At 50.9% G+C, this 16,238-nt stretch overlaps 1 protein-coding gene across 2 annotated transcripts in view; it reads right to left on the minus strand.

The window, feature by feature from the left end:
- Window positions 1-14,556, minus strand: part of Nkd1 (NKD inhibitor of WNT signaling pathway 1) — a 71,582-nt gene extending 57,026 nt beyond the window's left edge. The window contains exons 1-3 of one of the 2 annotated variants that reach the window (XM_048355637.1): window positions 14,439-14,556; window positions 14,255-14,287; window positions 13,454-13,587 (exon numbers count right to left, since the gene is read on the minus strand). In XM_048355637.1, coding sequence (XP_048211594.1) covers window positions 13,454-13,587; window positions 14,255-14,287; window positions 14,439-14,463 — 192 coding nt within the window. In that variant the 5' untranslated portion in view covers window positions 14,464-14,556. Of the gene's footprint in view, window positions 1-13,453; window positions 13,588-14,254; window positions 14,337-14,438 lie in introns of those variants that run through there. The other variant, XM_048355638.1, reaches the window with a different exon arrangement.
- Window positions 14,557-16,238: the final 1,682 nt, after the last annotated feature.

The following is a 16,238-nucleotide window of genomic DNA, read 5'->3' on the forward strand; positions in this document are numbered from 1 at the left end:
GCTTTTTCTTCCAGCTGAAGATAGAAACCTGGACAAATTACCATTATCAAGAGAGACACTGTCTAAAAAGGAAGCCAATCCAAAAGAAACCAGGGTTGAAGACTCAGATCACTGGGCTCTGGGGTGCAGCCTGAGCTCCAGGATCAAGCTGTGCCTAAACTCTGCTCCATGGTTACAGGAGCCAGTAACCTGCCTTTTTGTAAACCGGCTGAGATGGGCTTGAAACATAGAGTCCTCAGGAAACTATAGAGAAGTCACACTTAGGAACAACAAACTCCCCCAGAAGCTAGCCCCTCCTGGATTTTGAAGACACAAACAGGAACAGAAACTGAGGCTTCAGCAGAGAAGTAGTAGAGGCACATCTGGAGATGACATCAAGGTGTGCAGTGTCAGGGCAAGGGCATGGAGAGGCACACACCAGAAACATACACCACTGATCTAAAGCTCACTCAGGGCAAAAGCTAAGAAATGACTGAATGTCTAACAAGAGACAAGGCAGTAAATAATGGCCATCTTTACAAGAACAGCCCAAAAGCGACAGTTAAGACCATCTGTGCTGACACAGAATAGCTCTATGATGCGCTGAAATTTAAAAAACAAGGTGCAGCGCCAGTTGTATATGACTAAGCTTACAATAAAAGAAAGTGTTGCCAGGTACTGGTGGCTCACACCTGTAATCCTAGTCACTCAGGAGGTTGAGATCTGAGAATCACAGTTTGAAGCCAGCCTGGGTAGGGAAGTCTGTGAGGTTCTTATCTCCACTAAACTACCAAAAAAGCTAGAATGGAGCTGTAGATAAAAGTGGTAGAGCATGCTAGCCTTGAGGAAAGATGCCCAGGGACAGTGTCAAGGCCTTGATTTCAGGTGGGCAGACAGAAGAAAGAGAGCAAGAAAGAAAGAGGAAGACAAAAGGAAAGAGAAAGGCAGGAAGGAAGAAAAGAAGGAAGGAGAAAAGAGAAAACGTTAGCTCACACATATAATCCCAGCTACTCAGGTGGCAATGGCCAGTGTGGCTGCTTCCCTCCCAGCCAGTCTTATGCTAAACTAGGGACAGTGCCCAGGTCTGGAGTTCAAGCTCCAATATCAGCACATGCACACGCGTACACACACAAATTAAGTCTTAAGTCTTGGGATTGTCATACGATAGAAACAAAGAACCCCTGTCCTCTAAGATGGGGACAGCAAAAGCCACAAGAGTCCATGGCACATCCCCAACAGTGAAGCTGGGCCACACACAGGCTGCCCGGAGCCAGGGACTCAGCCCCATCACTGCCCAGGCTATGGCTGCTGCTCTTCACACTCAGACAGTGGCTTTCAGGGGTGAGGGCACAGGGGAGCAGGCAGGAAAGCACCCATGGAATCACCAGCTATCTGCCTTAGACAAAGTAAAAAAAGCCAAGGGAAATAAGAGGAAGGCACAAAGATATACGGAAGCTTGCCTGAGTCCCACAGCTTTGAAAAGTAGAGTAAGGGCCTGATACCAGGCTCACAGTCCCCAGCAGTGTGTGAACGCCTCTGTTTTTCTAACTGCTGTCATGACCTACAGCAATAATTCATTTTATAAGGGGCTCCTGTACATATAAGCTTAGGTGTAAAGTATGTTGAAACTCATACAAAATATAACAAATGTTTTGCTCTTCCTGTGTCTGATTTTTGTCCTTCTTTCTTTCTTGGTAGTACTGGGGTTTGAACTCAGAGTATCTTGCTTTGCTAGGCTGGTGCTCTACCAATGGGCCAGCTGGAAGCTCCCAGCTCCTCCTGCCCTTTGTCATTTTCTACTTCATTTTCGAAATAATAGTACACCAGTCATTTATTGGCTTCATGGGCCATGAATGATGTTATAGCATACAGTAAAAAGAAAATACCATCTACACTGATTAAAAGATGGATCTAACATCAGATTGCTAAAATGAGAATCTGCTTTCATGTCAAGAGACTCTGGGAAAGATGAGAGAATTCCTTTTTAATTTTTTGCCAGTCCTGGGGCTTAAACTCAGGGCCTGGGCTCTGCCCCTGAGCCTCTCTGTGCTCACAGCTAGCCCCCTATCACTTGAGCCACAGCTCCACTTTTGGCTTTTTCTGTTTATGTGGTATGAAGGAATCGAACCCAGGGCTTCATGCTTGCTAGGCAAGCACTCTACCACTAAGCCACATTCCCAGCCCTAAGGTGAGAGAATTCTTAAAGCTTCAGTTTCCCTGTGAGGAGATGTGTACACCTTGGGCCTTGGCATCACAGCTGCTCACTCCTTCTTGGTGGGCATGCATGCCCTGCACGGACACCAAGCCTGCAGCCACTAAGCAGTGAGAAGGAAGGTGTTGGCCCAGGGCTGCCCGAACAGGAGCCACTTTGGACTTCCCAGGACAGGGGATAAGATGCCTCTAGCACCCAATGGAAACGCAAATTTGTTCCTGGCTCAATCACAGTTTTCTTAGATCATCTTTTTTCTCTTGCTGTCTACCTAGATCACGTAGAAGACAAAATCAAGATCAAGAGCCCCTCTGGATGGATGTGAGATGTACAGTGGGTATGAAGCCCTAACACCCCCACCTACCTACTGGAGCCACTTGCAGCTGAGACCTTTGAATGAAGGGCCCCTTGCCTGTGTAGCTTCTTGAACTTAGAAAAACATCCTCAGTAGGGAGGCTGTGGACCCATCCACTTTACCTGTACCCAGCCCAAAGGCAGACAGACCCATGCTGCCAAGAGGGCTCTTTGTGCTCTGCCTCTACCTAGCCAGGGCCCTAGCTCCATACTCAAGGCCGGGCACTGGGGCAGCCCATATTTGCTGGCCATCGCCTCCAGGGTGGCATATTATCCTGTGACTGGAAGATTCTTCCTGCCTCAACTGGCCAGAAAGAAGCTGAAGCCCTGAAAGTTTGCAGGGATCAAACTCAGGCTCCCTCTGGGCTACAGCACCCAGCAGCCCCACTCACCCCAACAGGTACAACCCACCAGCCTGCCAACCACAGAGACCAAAGTCATACCACAGGGAAAACAACTCTTCTACCCATTCCACAGGTGTGAAGACTGATAATGGCAAAATGAGCAGTTACTGGGCCCAAAGCCACCTAGTTCAGCATTTGTTCCATCTACACAACAAGGGAATGATCAAGGTGGCAGATACAAAAATCTAACAAAAAAAGACTAAGTGTCAGGTGTAACATGGAAAGCTCATTGTCTGCCCTTACTGCTGAAATCCACCATCACCAACACTATCAGAATCCCTCATACTACAGGGTGCTGGTAGCTCATGCCTGTAATCCCAGGTACTCAGGAGGCTGAGATATGAGGATCAAGGTTCAAAGCCAGACCATGCAGAAAAGTCCATGAAATTACTGTCTCCAATTAATTAGCAAAAAGCTGGAAACAGAGGTATGGCTCATGTGGTAGAGCACAGCTGTCCTGAAGCAAAAAAGCCAAGCAAGAGCTTGAGGCCCTGAGTTCAAGCCCCAGTACCAACACACATAAAATACATCTCACAGACTAAGTTAGCACTCATATGCTAGGCACCACAGGCTGAATTCAGCTGTCAGGGTCATCCAAAGAACATGCTCTCTAAAAACTAACTGGTTGAGGGGGAAAAAAAAAAAAAGTTGAAACTATGTAACCCATCCAGGCTAACCTTGAACTCACCATCTTTCTGTCTCAGCCTCTTGAGTCCTGGGGTGCTAAGTGCATCACCATAAGCAATATCAACATGTACATTGGAAAGGTTTTATATAAATCTAGATGTCTGGATCCTCTTAATAATCAGCGTGTGGCAACACCAGAGCTGTTCCTAGTTGGCAAAGGTTGGCTAGGGCTGAGTGATACTGCCCTCTTGAGGCAGGGCTTGTGTTTCTAGCTCCCTATCCATCCCAGATGTCTCCCACCCAGCCTGCTGCACTCCCTCATCTGCCTTAGCACCCTTCAAAGCCCTCCTGTGTGTCATCTCCTTCAAAAAGCCTCCCAACTGCCCACAGCACTCTGCCTGCCTAGTGGTTTTACAACTTAAACAGTTAACTTGAACTGTGCATCTACTGTATGCCAGGAAGTCACAGTTCTTTTACTCAGGCATCTCCCCAACTATGCCTAGAAGCAAGCAACATTATTATTATTATTGTCCCTATTTCTGTAAACTGAGGCCCAAAGACAATTATTCTACTGTCCATCCACCCCCTGCCTCCTCTTTGTTCCCCTATGCCCACAACCTAAGTCCCTGGAGCTCCCTTGCCTGCTTTCCTCTATTCTCAGCTCTCAGGAGACCCTGGCAAGACCGTGGAAGATGAGAAGAGAAAGGGAATTCTTCCTGCATCCTTACCACCTCTGTACCATGGCTCTGATTCCACTTACCTTCATGGCTGTGGCTCTGCCAGGCTGCCATCTAACCCTCCTTAGCAACTGTTCCCACAAGGGCTCACCAGGCACAGATAGCCTTTCTTCCCACCCTGTTTTCTGCAGCTGCTAAGCCTGAGGGGCTTCCGCCTCCACCCAGGTCACATCTCCCCACTCCATGCATGATTTCAGGAGCTCTGAGAGTCTTCTTGGACAAGTTTCCTACAGTAGACCTGTGTCCACTGTTTTCTGCTGACATAGAGGTCAGGTACAATGCCCCAGGACCCAAGGTTAGAAAATAATGCAGCCATGTTTAGGACCCAGAATAGGACACGAGTCTCTAGGTCCCTGCTCTTTGAACTGATAGCAGATTCTACTTCTCCTGCTCCCCTGCCTGCCTGCAGCCTCCTCCAGGGTCCCTTGGATGGCCCCAAGGAACCAAGTGCCATGCCAGGCCCTGTGCAGACACGCAGATGCTCATGGAGCCCACATAACACTGTGTCACTTGATTCCTCTTCAACCTCCAAAGTATTTATATGACTGAGAGCCCATCCCCACATTCCTCCTCCCCACCCACCTCCATCCTGCAGGCTTCTCTCACAGGGCCTGCTCCGATCTTCCCTCTCAATCAAGTCTTTGGCCCATAACACAGAGAAGGCAGCAGGCCTGGACCCTGACTGCCATCACCTCTCAAACTTCTTGCTCTCGCTCTCTCCATTCCTGGAGTTTCCCACCTCCCAATGTCCACATGGACAGGGCCAAACTTTGCTCCATCACCCCTATGCTCTCACCCCTATGTCTCAGCTTCAACCAGACAGTCTCTGAGACCATCTCTGACTCAGTGTCCTTGACCTACCCTTAACATTGTCCTCATTGCCCACTCTCAGGCCTTTAATTTGGTGAAGTAAAGGATCTGCACAGCAGTAACAACCATGTTTTAAAAGAGTGTTGTTGTATACTTCAATATCCTGGGGGGCAGGTTTCCCCCACAGATACCAAAACTTGCCAGTGCACATTATATCATGTGTTTTGTTTGCATGTAACCTACCCTCTATTTTAAATCATTTCTATTATGCATAATAACCAGTACAAAGTAAGTTATACTCTCATTTTTATAGAATAAAGTATGGTTGCTAGATGATAGGTCTGCTACACCCCCCCCCCACACACACCCTTTGTATAGACAGCCTTACCAGTAATCACCTGTAACTGTCAATCACCTGTCAATCACCTGACTGCATCTAGAACAGACCTCGGGCTCCAAGATCACTTCCTCATTCTCTGAGATCACAACCTCATCCTCTGAGGTCACTTAAACTAGAGATGTGAATTTTTTGTCATGTATTTTCAGTGTCCCATTGGTTAAGAATCAATAGGTAGGGAGCAGACTCCCCAATCTCTCATGTAACCTGTAGAGACAAAGCAAGACTACACTTAGGAGTGCAAAGAAGTTGAACACTAGGAAATCTAACAATGCTAAGTCACATGTACAAATCATAGCTCATATCAGGAAACTCACTCCATCGACACCTCGATAGCATTTGGTGAAGTTCAGCTATTATTCTTGATTTTATAAATCTCAGCTGCCAAGTGCTGGTGGCTCACGTCTGTCATCTTAGTTGCCCAGGAGGCTGAGATTTGAAGATCAAATTTCAAAGCTAGTCCCAGCAAAAAAGTCCATGAGATTCTTCTCTGTAATTAACCAGCAAAATTCTGGAAGTGAAGCTATAGCTTAAGTGGTGGAACATCAGCCTTGAGCAAAAAAGTTAAGGGATAGCACCCAGGCCCTGAGTTCAATCCCCAATACTGGCACACATACACACACACACACACACACACACACTCTCAACAAGCAAGAAGTAGAAGCAAAGTATCGTAGCCAAATAAACAATACGCATGATTCTTAGTGGTTATTAAATATGCACAGATGACTCCTACCAGTGCAAGAAGAGAAGAAAAATAGATTAGAGGCATGGACAAGAATTTAGTTCCAGTCCCTCTAATTTCTTTCCTCAGAGCCTAGACAGGTGTTCTACCACTAGAGTCATGCCTCCAGCTCCCCTTTTTGTCTCTAATTTTTGTGAGGCAAAAAAGGGCAAGTATTCCTCAGAGTTTCCACAACATCCTAAGCACAGCACAGGGCAGAGAGGTAGACAAACAGTCTTGGTATAAACAGCCACCCACAAGAGGACTAATCACTCAGAAAGCACACAGTGCCTTTTGGAGTCTTTACCACAACTTAAGTTGTGCAATTTGGTTTTAAAATATACTTTCCACTGAGCAGAGTGGCTAACACCTGCAATCCTAGCTATTCAAGAGGCTAAGTTCTAAGATCAAAGTTAGAAGTTAACCAGGGAAGAAAAATACATGAGGCTCTCTTATTTAGCCACCAAAAAGTCAGAAGTGGAGCTGTGACTCAAGTGGTAGAGACAGTTGGATGAAAAAGACAAGGAAGAGCATCTAGGCACTGAGTTCAAGCCCCAGAACTGACACACTATAGATACCCTATTTTCCTATCAGATGGTATGTCTCATGACAAGGCCTATGCTCTAGCAGCAGAGGATATACACCTGGCCTAAGGTGGGTACTCACAGGCTAAAGATGCTTGAATTGTAGAACAGAAGGTATATGATGGACAACTGCCAAATTAAGATGATTCTATCTTTCTTTGTTGCACAATCAAAGGCCCAGAGAGGGGAGGGGGTGATATCTGCAGACCCACCTGACACCCTCCAGCACGCGTGAGCCACACACAGAGCCACATACATGTGCCACAACCAATGTAGCTCAGCAAGCAAAGAAAGCAAAGCTCAGGCCAACTTCACAGAGCCTACGGAATCAGCCTGGCCCAGGACCCACCCAGCAGCAAAGGCAGAGCCAGGCTGGCTGGCCGTGCCACACTGAGGCTAAGGATGACTTCAGCGAGGAACCTGAGGCTTTCCTCCCTGCGCCTGGCTTAGGGCGGGTACCCACATGGATAAACAGCCCCTCTGCTTGCCCAGATAGTCATCAAAGAATGACTTATGTCTCTGGAAGTGCGTGTTTAGAAAAGGGTCCCAGCCCAACCTGGGTTTGGCAGGAGAGGCAGCATAGCCAGGCGCCCTAGGGGAGCAGGGAGCACATGGGCCTCTCCTCCTGCCCCTGCAGGAGCCAGGCCGTCCTCCACGAGGAGTCTGAGGCCAGAAGGATGCAGGCAGCTTCCCAGGATAAACGGAACAGGGTGACATCAAAGCCCTGAGGTCCAGAGTCAACAACCAAGGCCTTCTGCTCTCTGGCATTTCTTCCAGGGTGTTCTGGGCTTCTGCCTCACTTCTCCTGTGATAGAAGGGCAGGTATGTTGTTTGCAAGAAACTGAAGTTCTTCTTTCCTTGGAGAGAGGAGAAGAACTTGGAAGATGGGGGAAGGAGGGGGCAGAGGGAAAGCAAGAGGAAGAGAAGAATGTGAGAGACAAGAGCTTTGAAAGAAACACATGTGAGCAAGTGAGTGAGCCAGGGAGACAGCAGCCAGAAGTGCTGGCTTTGGAATCCAACAAAGGACCTAAAAGTTCCAAAAGTTTCAAAGGCAAAGCACAGGAAATCCACAGCTGTAGATTTAAGCTACAAGAACCCTAAGCTGAGAACCTCTGTGCCCCTGACCACCAGATGACCAGCTCCTCCTGACACCCCACCCTACCCCCCCACCCCCCCACCCCCCGCCCATGAAGGTCCGCTCTGCTCACCCTTTCTCCTGGCTGGGCTGGGAAAACAGGCAGGGTACCTCTTCCCTCAGGCACAGGCTCAAGGGGATTCTCCCCAGGGTTGGCGGTTATTGTCTCTTGTCCCTTGGGTCTTGAGGTACCTCTTATTCCCCTAGCCTCCTACACACACACACACACACCCCTCAGCTTCTGACTCTATAGCTGATTTCCTTTCCCAACACAGCTCCAAGTAGCTCCGGGTTCATCAGCTCCAGGGGCTTGTTGGCAGCTGACTGCCCATTACCTGTACCTGACCAGAGGAACAGACAGCCAAGATCAGCCCATGCACAGGGCATTCTCAGACTGAGTACCAGAAAGATTTCCAATCCCCCAGTCACCTGGCCCTGCCCAGCAAGCCCACCACCCTCTTTCCCAAGGTCAAGGGTGAGCCATCCCAGGGAGCATCTCCCTCCTCCCACCCTCCTTCCCCCTCAGTGCCCAGCCCACTGCCTGTTCCAGGCCTGGGCACTGCTGCTCCTGGTCCCCTTCAGCAGACTGGAGGCCACAGGAAGGCAGGTGCCCTGTGTCCTTTCTCCACTGTATCCCCAGGGCTTAGGATCGAGAGTGAGTTGTTAATTAATAATAGATAACAAGTCATTATTGATAATCACCAATGTTATTAATAACTAATGTTAAGTTATTATTGGTAAATTGAACTGTTGCCCCTGAAAGACTATTCCGCTGGGGAATGTGAGGCCTTAGAGAAGTAGAACTAGGAAACAGAACAAAGTAGAGACACCAGCTGAAGAGGCAGGAGGCAGGGATGGTAAGGGAGCACACATCCACACATCCATTCTTGGTGTGGCAGCTCAGGCCTGTGATCCTAACTACTTGGGAAATGAAGACTGCAGAATGGAAGTTGGAAACCTGAAGTTTACAAGACATGCACCTGTCATCCCCAGTGATGTGGGAAAGCACAACATGGAGGGTCACAGGCCAGGTATAAAACAAGACCCCGACTTAAAAATAATGAACATAAAAGGCTGATGGAGTGACTCAAAGGGTAAAGCACCTTTCTAGAAAGTATGAGACCATGAGTTCAAACCCCAGTACTAAAACAGAAAGATGGAGGGAAGGAAGGAAGAGAAAGGAAAGGAGCAGAGGAGGGAGAAGGAATAGATTCTAGTGAAAGTAAGGTGTGTAGCAGAGACTCTACACGCAGATGCACTAGGGCAGTGGATATTCTTTGCCACCTTTGCCCAGTGACCTATGAGAAACCCCTAGCACTTGAGCCAGTTCAGTCTTTCCAGGCCTGAGCCGGCCCTGAGTGCTGAGAGCACAAGAGATCCTGCACAGAGAACTCAAACTTGCCAGCAAGTAGCGGCACAATGCCTCTACCCTAAGTCCTCGCCAGCCTCAAAGCAAATCATCTTTTAATTTTCCAAACAGCAAATATTTAATTTATGCTCTACCTCAAATGTCAAGTCCACCTTCCGGCACATAGCTTTGAAACCACGTAAGGACGCCTAACACTTTCCATGTGTGAAGACATGGGGCCTTTTAATTGTGCCAACCGTTGTCATTCACGGGTAATTCCCCTGGAATCTGGCATCAAGGAGCAGCTGGGCCAACCTCCACTTTCGCCACCCAGCCCCACACGTCCCAGAGGGCACCTCAAGCTTGTGCCCTCTTAATATTCCTCGAATATCAAAATGCGATAGGTGCCCCTCATCATATTACCCAAGTGCTGGCAATCACCTTTGATCTAAAGGGGTTTTGCCTGCCCCCAACCTCAGCCAATTTCTGCAAGTGGTGCTGCTATAAAAGAACAAAAGCATGCTGGGAAAAGGAGGAGGCACAGAGAGGGGATTGTTATAAATCTATAGTGCACACTCAATCTTACACACATGTGTATAGAGGCACAGAGACTCCAATATTCCACAGCACCCTGCCTCATCCCTGAGTGTCCTCTGCTTCTCCATCCACAGGAAGCTGGAGTCTCCTCCTTCCCTACACCCAGCATTTGTACATGGTTTTCTTTTGAAACCCCCTGTTGCTGCTGTTTCTATATCTGATGTTTTAATCTTGCAGATTATTATACTCATTTTACTTCTAGTTCTGTTTAGCACATGTCTCTCTGGCATATACATGGCTCAATCTACTGTTCTGCTTTCAGGATCCTTGTAGGCCTCCCACTTACTTCCAGCAGGTACCCATGGAAAGGTAGCAGCCAGGCCCCAGAAGCAGGGGCACAGAGAGCAGGGAGCTCTGGAATCACAATTCCTGCTTACTGGCCTCCATCTCCACCCAGGTTCTGCTCTTTCTGAAGAATTATTTGCCACTGATATGCTGTGGATGCAAGTACTATAACACCCATTTTGCAGATGAGCCAATTAAGGCATACAGCAAAATGGCTTGCACAAAGCCTGATCTCATTTTTGTCTATATTGAGAAGAACATGTCATCTCCCATCTTTTCACACACCAGGCCCTTTCCTGTGACGTGGACTACCCTGAGCTCCTCAGACCTGTAAGGGACAAAGAAGGAAGAGCGGGCAGAGGACATCCTGCTTCTGCCTGCCCCACAACCAAGGCATGTGGAAATGCTGGGTAGCTAGGCAGGACGTTCCTCCCTGGGTATGAGGCAGCACAACCCACTTCCGGCAGATGCTGTGGCAGAGAGCTTTGCCACACATAACTTCCTTTGTCCAAGAAAGTACTCCAGGAGGGAGGAAAAGTCAGTTCACACCAGTTGGCTGGTAACTCCAGAGGGTTTGGGGGAGATTAAGATAATGTAAGCAAAGTGCTTGACACATACAGGCACTTAACAAATAGTAGTTACCATTGCAGTAATAATAATGCTAGTTGGATAAGCCACTAATGTGTCCCCAGCCACTCTGGTGACCAGCCAGGTGAAGGAGTGGAGACAGAAGCCATCCCAAGCCAAGCCTGGCTGGCGGAGGCTTGCTGCCAGCCTGGACAGCAGCGGAGTTAGGAACCCACACCCTGCTCCATCCTGATGATAGCAGGCCACAGTCCAACAGCCACCCCTTTCCTGCCAGTGGCAATGCAGGAAATTAAACAGAGCTGCAGGGGTTGCCCACCGTTGTCCAGCCCAGAATTTCAGTGTGCCCCCAAACTGTGGGCACCTCCCTCTCATATTCCCAGGAACGACCACTTGTACTTGGTAATTTTCTCTGAGTTATCTTTAGCCTATCTCTTGTAACTTAGCTTCATCCTCAGTGATAATAGACACAAAATTATTGGTTTGATGCTCTAGTTTTTTTTTAATTTTAAAAAAGTGCCTATTAAGATTAAAAATATTCTTGCAAGCACCACCTGAAGTCATGTTATCTCAAAAGCCCCCAACAGTGCTGCTTTACACCCCAGGCTCACCCTGACCACCTCCCTGAACAGACTCCCCACCCCACCTTTATGAATTCCCAGCTGGGACTCTCCTGGTCTACAGCAGGTGAGAAGCAAGGCATCCGGGTCCCAGTGGCTAAGAATAACTCCCAAAAAACAGAGATGCCCTACTCAACATCTCTGAGGGCTAGGTCTACCCTCCAACCTCCCTTCTAACCCCTCCCCCAGCTTTATGCCTCACATCTTCAAAAGTAGTTTGAACAAATATTAATGACCCTTCAGAGTTTGTTTGAGGGCAGGCAAGGGAGGGAGAGAGAGAGGGCAGGAGGAAGGGAGGCAGTGAGCTCCATCCCATGCTGTCCTCAGCTGGGGGAAGAAACCAGGGGAAAAAATTCCGTGACTTCACCAAAGCCACAGGCTTAAGCTGGGGCCCCCTCCCCATCCCCTCTCATTTCCCCCAATAGCAACTTTTCCTCTTGCTAGGAACACTACTATTTAATTAAAAACGACAGACTTTTGTTTTCCTCTCCTTCTTCCCTCCTCCCTCCCATCCTCCAGGACTGGATGCCAAGGAGACCTACCAAAAACATGCGGGTAACATTTGTTATGGCTTTGAAGATAAAAGTCAATTGAAGCAAGCCCTTGCTGTATTTCAAGTTTCCCCTCTAGCATGGAGCAAAAGCTGCCTGGCAGTTTAGGGAAGGGGGGTGGTGGAGAGAAGAAAGAAAGAAAAAGAAAAGAGGGACTGCAAATAAATGTCATTCAGCAGGAATACTTTGTAAAAATAAACAGGCTGAAGAAAACCCCAAAGTTGATTAATGGAAATCCACTCAGTTGGCCTCTGAGTTGAGCTGCAAATATACTTGCTCATATGGCTAAATTGGATCGTTTTCATTGGTCTTTAAATAAATAAGTAGATCAAAAACTAAAACACAGGGGGAAGGAGAAGTTTGTACTTCTGTTGTTAAAAGGCCCCAAACACAGTGTCCCCCACCCACGAAGCTTTGACCTTTAAACCAGAAAAGAGCAACCCCCAGATGAGGAGAAGCAGAGAAGAGAAGCAGTGGAGGGGGAGAAGGGATCATCTCCTGGACACAGAGATCACACAGACACACAGACACACACATTGGCCTTGCAACACAGCTGCCAGGTCCTACCACCCAAGTACACACACACACACACACACACACACACACACACACTCATCTGTATACTCCACCAGCCTCTCTGCAGCCATGGACAAGACCAAAGAACTAACCAGACCGGAGACTGAGTCTGTTCCCCCCTAAGTTAAAAAAAAATTAAATGTCACATCAAAAAGTTGACTCATCCTTTGATCCTCAGCTTGTGAGAGTTCCACGCAGACCATCTGAAAGCCCCGTGCAGAGTTCTGGAGCTCACAGGACATCTGTTAACGCCAGTCCCAGGCCAGGAACTGGGGCTGGACTCCCTCATTTCGTTTCCCTGTCACACTCACTGCTCCTCCTGAACAAGTCCAGCCTCGGGGAGCCCCTGGCTGAAGGCACAAGGTTGTGCCCCAGCTTCAGTACAGTGAGGCCAGGCTCTCTCGCTCTTCTTGTGGACCACACAAAGGGGACACTGGGTCTCCGTGCCCTAAGCTCTCTACTTAGATGGCAGATGGCACTGATGAATACCAGACACAGTCAGAAGTGGCCACAGATCTTGGGCCAGCACAGCCTTGCCCTCCACATGGCTAGAACCTTCTCTCTCTTCACTATCCCACCTCCAACACCTCCCACTCGGAATGTTGGCCACAGAAAGAAGGCAGAAGTCAGAGTAGCTCCCCATCCCCCCAGCACAGACCAGTTTCCCCACCATCTAGACCTCCTCACCTATGCCCACCCTGCCCCCCAAAGCACTCTGCTTCCAAGTGGGCTAGGATTCCCCTGACCCCCAAGTTTCCCAAAAGCACGGGGCACTGGTCATGCCTGTGGAACATGGGGCTATGAAGAAGAAATTCTTGGACCTAGATGCTAAAAGTTGGGGAGCTGAGATGAGAAGATCTACCTCTAAGGCTCGAAGAGGTGGAGGACAGGGCGGAGCGCGTGGGGGGGGGGGGGGCAGGGACGACCATACCCGGCAGTCTGGACCAACGGTGCCTGCCAACTGCAGCTGTCGAGATCCTGAGACGCCGCCTGGGCAGCGCTGCCGCCCAATCCACTCCTCGATGCCTTTCCGAGCCCAGGCAGCGCTCACCGCGAAGCTGTCACCTGGGGGATGAAGGTGACACGAAGCCCCTGAGTCTGGGCCCTCCCACCGGCAGGCCAGCCAAAAGTTGCCAGAGAGCTGCCAGCAGAGAGAAAGAGGGGGTGCGGCGGGGCCCCAAGACCAAAAGCACCGAGGGGTCAAGAGCTGGGGCAGAATCTGAGAGACGAGGGTACATCAGAAGAACGGGGTCCGGCGAAACGCCAGGGCAAGGATGCGAGTGCGAGCACCCGAGGGACGGTGACCTCAGGAAGAGGGGTGCAAGGGCCAGAACCGGGAGCGCTGGAGGCCAGGGCTGCCGAGGGGAGGACTGAGGGGCAGAACGGGCTCGGGGACCCGATCTCCGGAGAAGAGGATGGGGGCTGGAAACAGGGACAGGGGTCTGGGGGAAGGCATCTGGGAATCCGAAGGGGGGACCCAGTGAGCGCCGAGGGCGGGGACGCAGGAGCGGGAGGAGGTGTGGGATCAAAAGTGGGAGCGCAGAACCGCGGGGAGAGAGTAGGAGGGACGGAGGAGGGGCCCAGGACGCTCCGGCAGCGCGTTCGGGGGACCGGCTGCCCGGGCTGGGGGGTCGGGACAGCCCTGGTAATGGGATCCAGCGGGCCGGGACGCCCGGGCCCCGGCCCCCGGCTCCCCCCACGCCTCCCCGGCCGGTGCCCCGCGCGCCCCTACCTTCCGGACTCTCCCTGCGCTTGCACACGGCGGCTGCAGGCACATCGCGCGCGGCGGCGGCGGTGGCGGCGGCGGCGGCGGCGGCGGCGGGAGCCGGAAAGAAAGGAGAGGGAGAGAGTTAGCGACCGCGGGGGGCAGGGCGCCGGGGCGGGGGCCGGGCGCGCGCGGGGCGGGGGGCACCGACCCGGCTTGGAGTGAAGTTTCCCCATGTTTAGGGGCGCGACGGCGGGGGCGGCCCTAAGCCATGCGCCCGGCCCGCGCCTCGCCAGGTCCAGCTGTCCTCCTCCCGGAGCAGCGCCGGAGCCGAGCGGAGCCGGAGGCGGCGACGGGACGCGTTCTAGCCGCCGTCGCCGCGGCCCGACTGACGCCGGGCGCGCCGAGCCCCCAGCCCGCCGCCGCGGCCCCGCGCCTCCCCGCGCGCCCATTGGCCAGGCGCGGCTCATCAAAGGCGAGGCGGGCCGCGGGGAGGGGCGGAGCCTGTGGCGGGAGGGGGCGGGGCGGGGAGGGGCCTGAGTCGAGGAGGGGCCTGCGGGGCAGAGGAGGCCAGCTCGCCCTCCAGCTTTGGCCGCGGTCTCTGGCCTGCGCCTGGGGTCGGGACCCGGCTCGGGGGCTCAGGCCTGGAGCCGTCCAAGGACCTTTGCACCCTCGGTGCAAAGCTGCACCAAGTAACCGCTTCCTCACTCGCTGCATAACGCCTTCTTTCCTCTGCATTTTCGCGGAGCAGCCGGACAGGACTGCAGTTTACAAGTGGGGAAACTGAGGTCGGGAGAACCGATTTCAGCAGCTGGGGCGCAAGCATCCGCCGAGCCCCTGCTGCGTGCCTCCTTCCTAGTCTCCCCACGCCCGCCTTCTGCAGAAATTGGTGTGTTTCCCGCCCCACGCTCCTCCTCCAGCCCCTTCAGTTTTTTATTTGGGAGCCCAGGAGAACCCCAACTGCTCCTCGGGTCGGTGTGGGTTCCGCTTCCTCTTGGCCACGACAAGTCCTCAGCCTGGACCTCCTCGTCCTGGGGCCCGAGGGTGCCCGGCTGGGGTGGGGCGCGCTGCCAAGCTCCGTGGCCCGGAAGGGGGTAACCGCTGAGTCTTTTGATCTTTCTTGGTTTCCGCTCCCTGCTGAAGTTCGCCAGATCCAAGCTAGGGCTTGTTTGTTTTGTCTGGGGAGGTCTCTGCGAAGAGGAGGGCGACATCAAGGGGTTCCACCCCACCTTTGTGGATCTCAGAGAGAATGCCTTCCCTGCTGGGGACACAGCAGGGCAGTACTGACCTCCTCCTGGTATCAGACAGCCTGAGGGTAGGAAAGAAAACCCCAAACTCAGCTCTACCCTTTGGGATGAATTCTCTGTGAGCCTCAGTTTTATGATCTGTAAAATGGACCTGCGTCTCAGACCTTCCCTACGCTCTAGAGCACCAATAGAAATGCAATGCGAGCAACGTTTCTGGTTTTAAACCTCCTAGTGGCCACCCTAAAGAAAAGAATTTAAAAGCAGATGAAATTAATACTAAGATTTCATTTGAACCAATATACTCAAAATATGCCTTCAATGTATAATAGGGCATTACATTTTACGTTCTTTGTTTTTCACTGTTTTTAAAGTGCCATGTGTATTTTATACTAAAAATACTTCTCAAGCTGTATTTTGGTGGTCCATGCCTGTCTAACCCAGCACTGGGGAGGCTTAGACAGGAGGCTTAGGAGTTGGAGGCCAGACTGGACTCCATAGCAAGACCATATCTAAATAAACAAAACAATAACAAAACCACACTGAGTAGGCCTACTGCAAATGATCTTCAGCATGTGGGGAGTGACTGCTATATTGAACAGTCTGAGCATTGTATGTCTCAAAGGGACCTAGGGACTATGATGTCCTCGGAAGTCACAAAATCCTTTTCTTCCATCCTCCAAGCTGTGTTACAAGCCAATCTTATAAATAGGTATTCCATTGTTGAGGGCTGGGTGTAGGTAGGCAGAGACCACACAAGATGATGG

Source organism: Perognathus longimembris, chromosome 10, assembly GCF_023159225.1.
Source record: "Perognathus longimembris pacificus isolate PPM17 chromosome 10, ASM2315922v1, whole genome shotgun sequence".
Classification (NCBI taxonomy): Eukaryota; Metazoa; Chordata; class Mammalia; order Rodentia; family Heteromyidae; genus Perognathus; species Perognathus longimembris.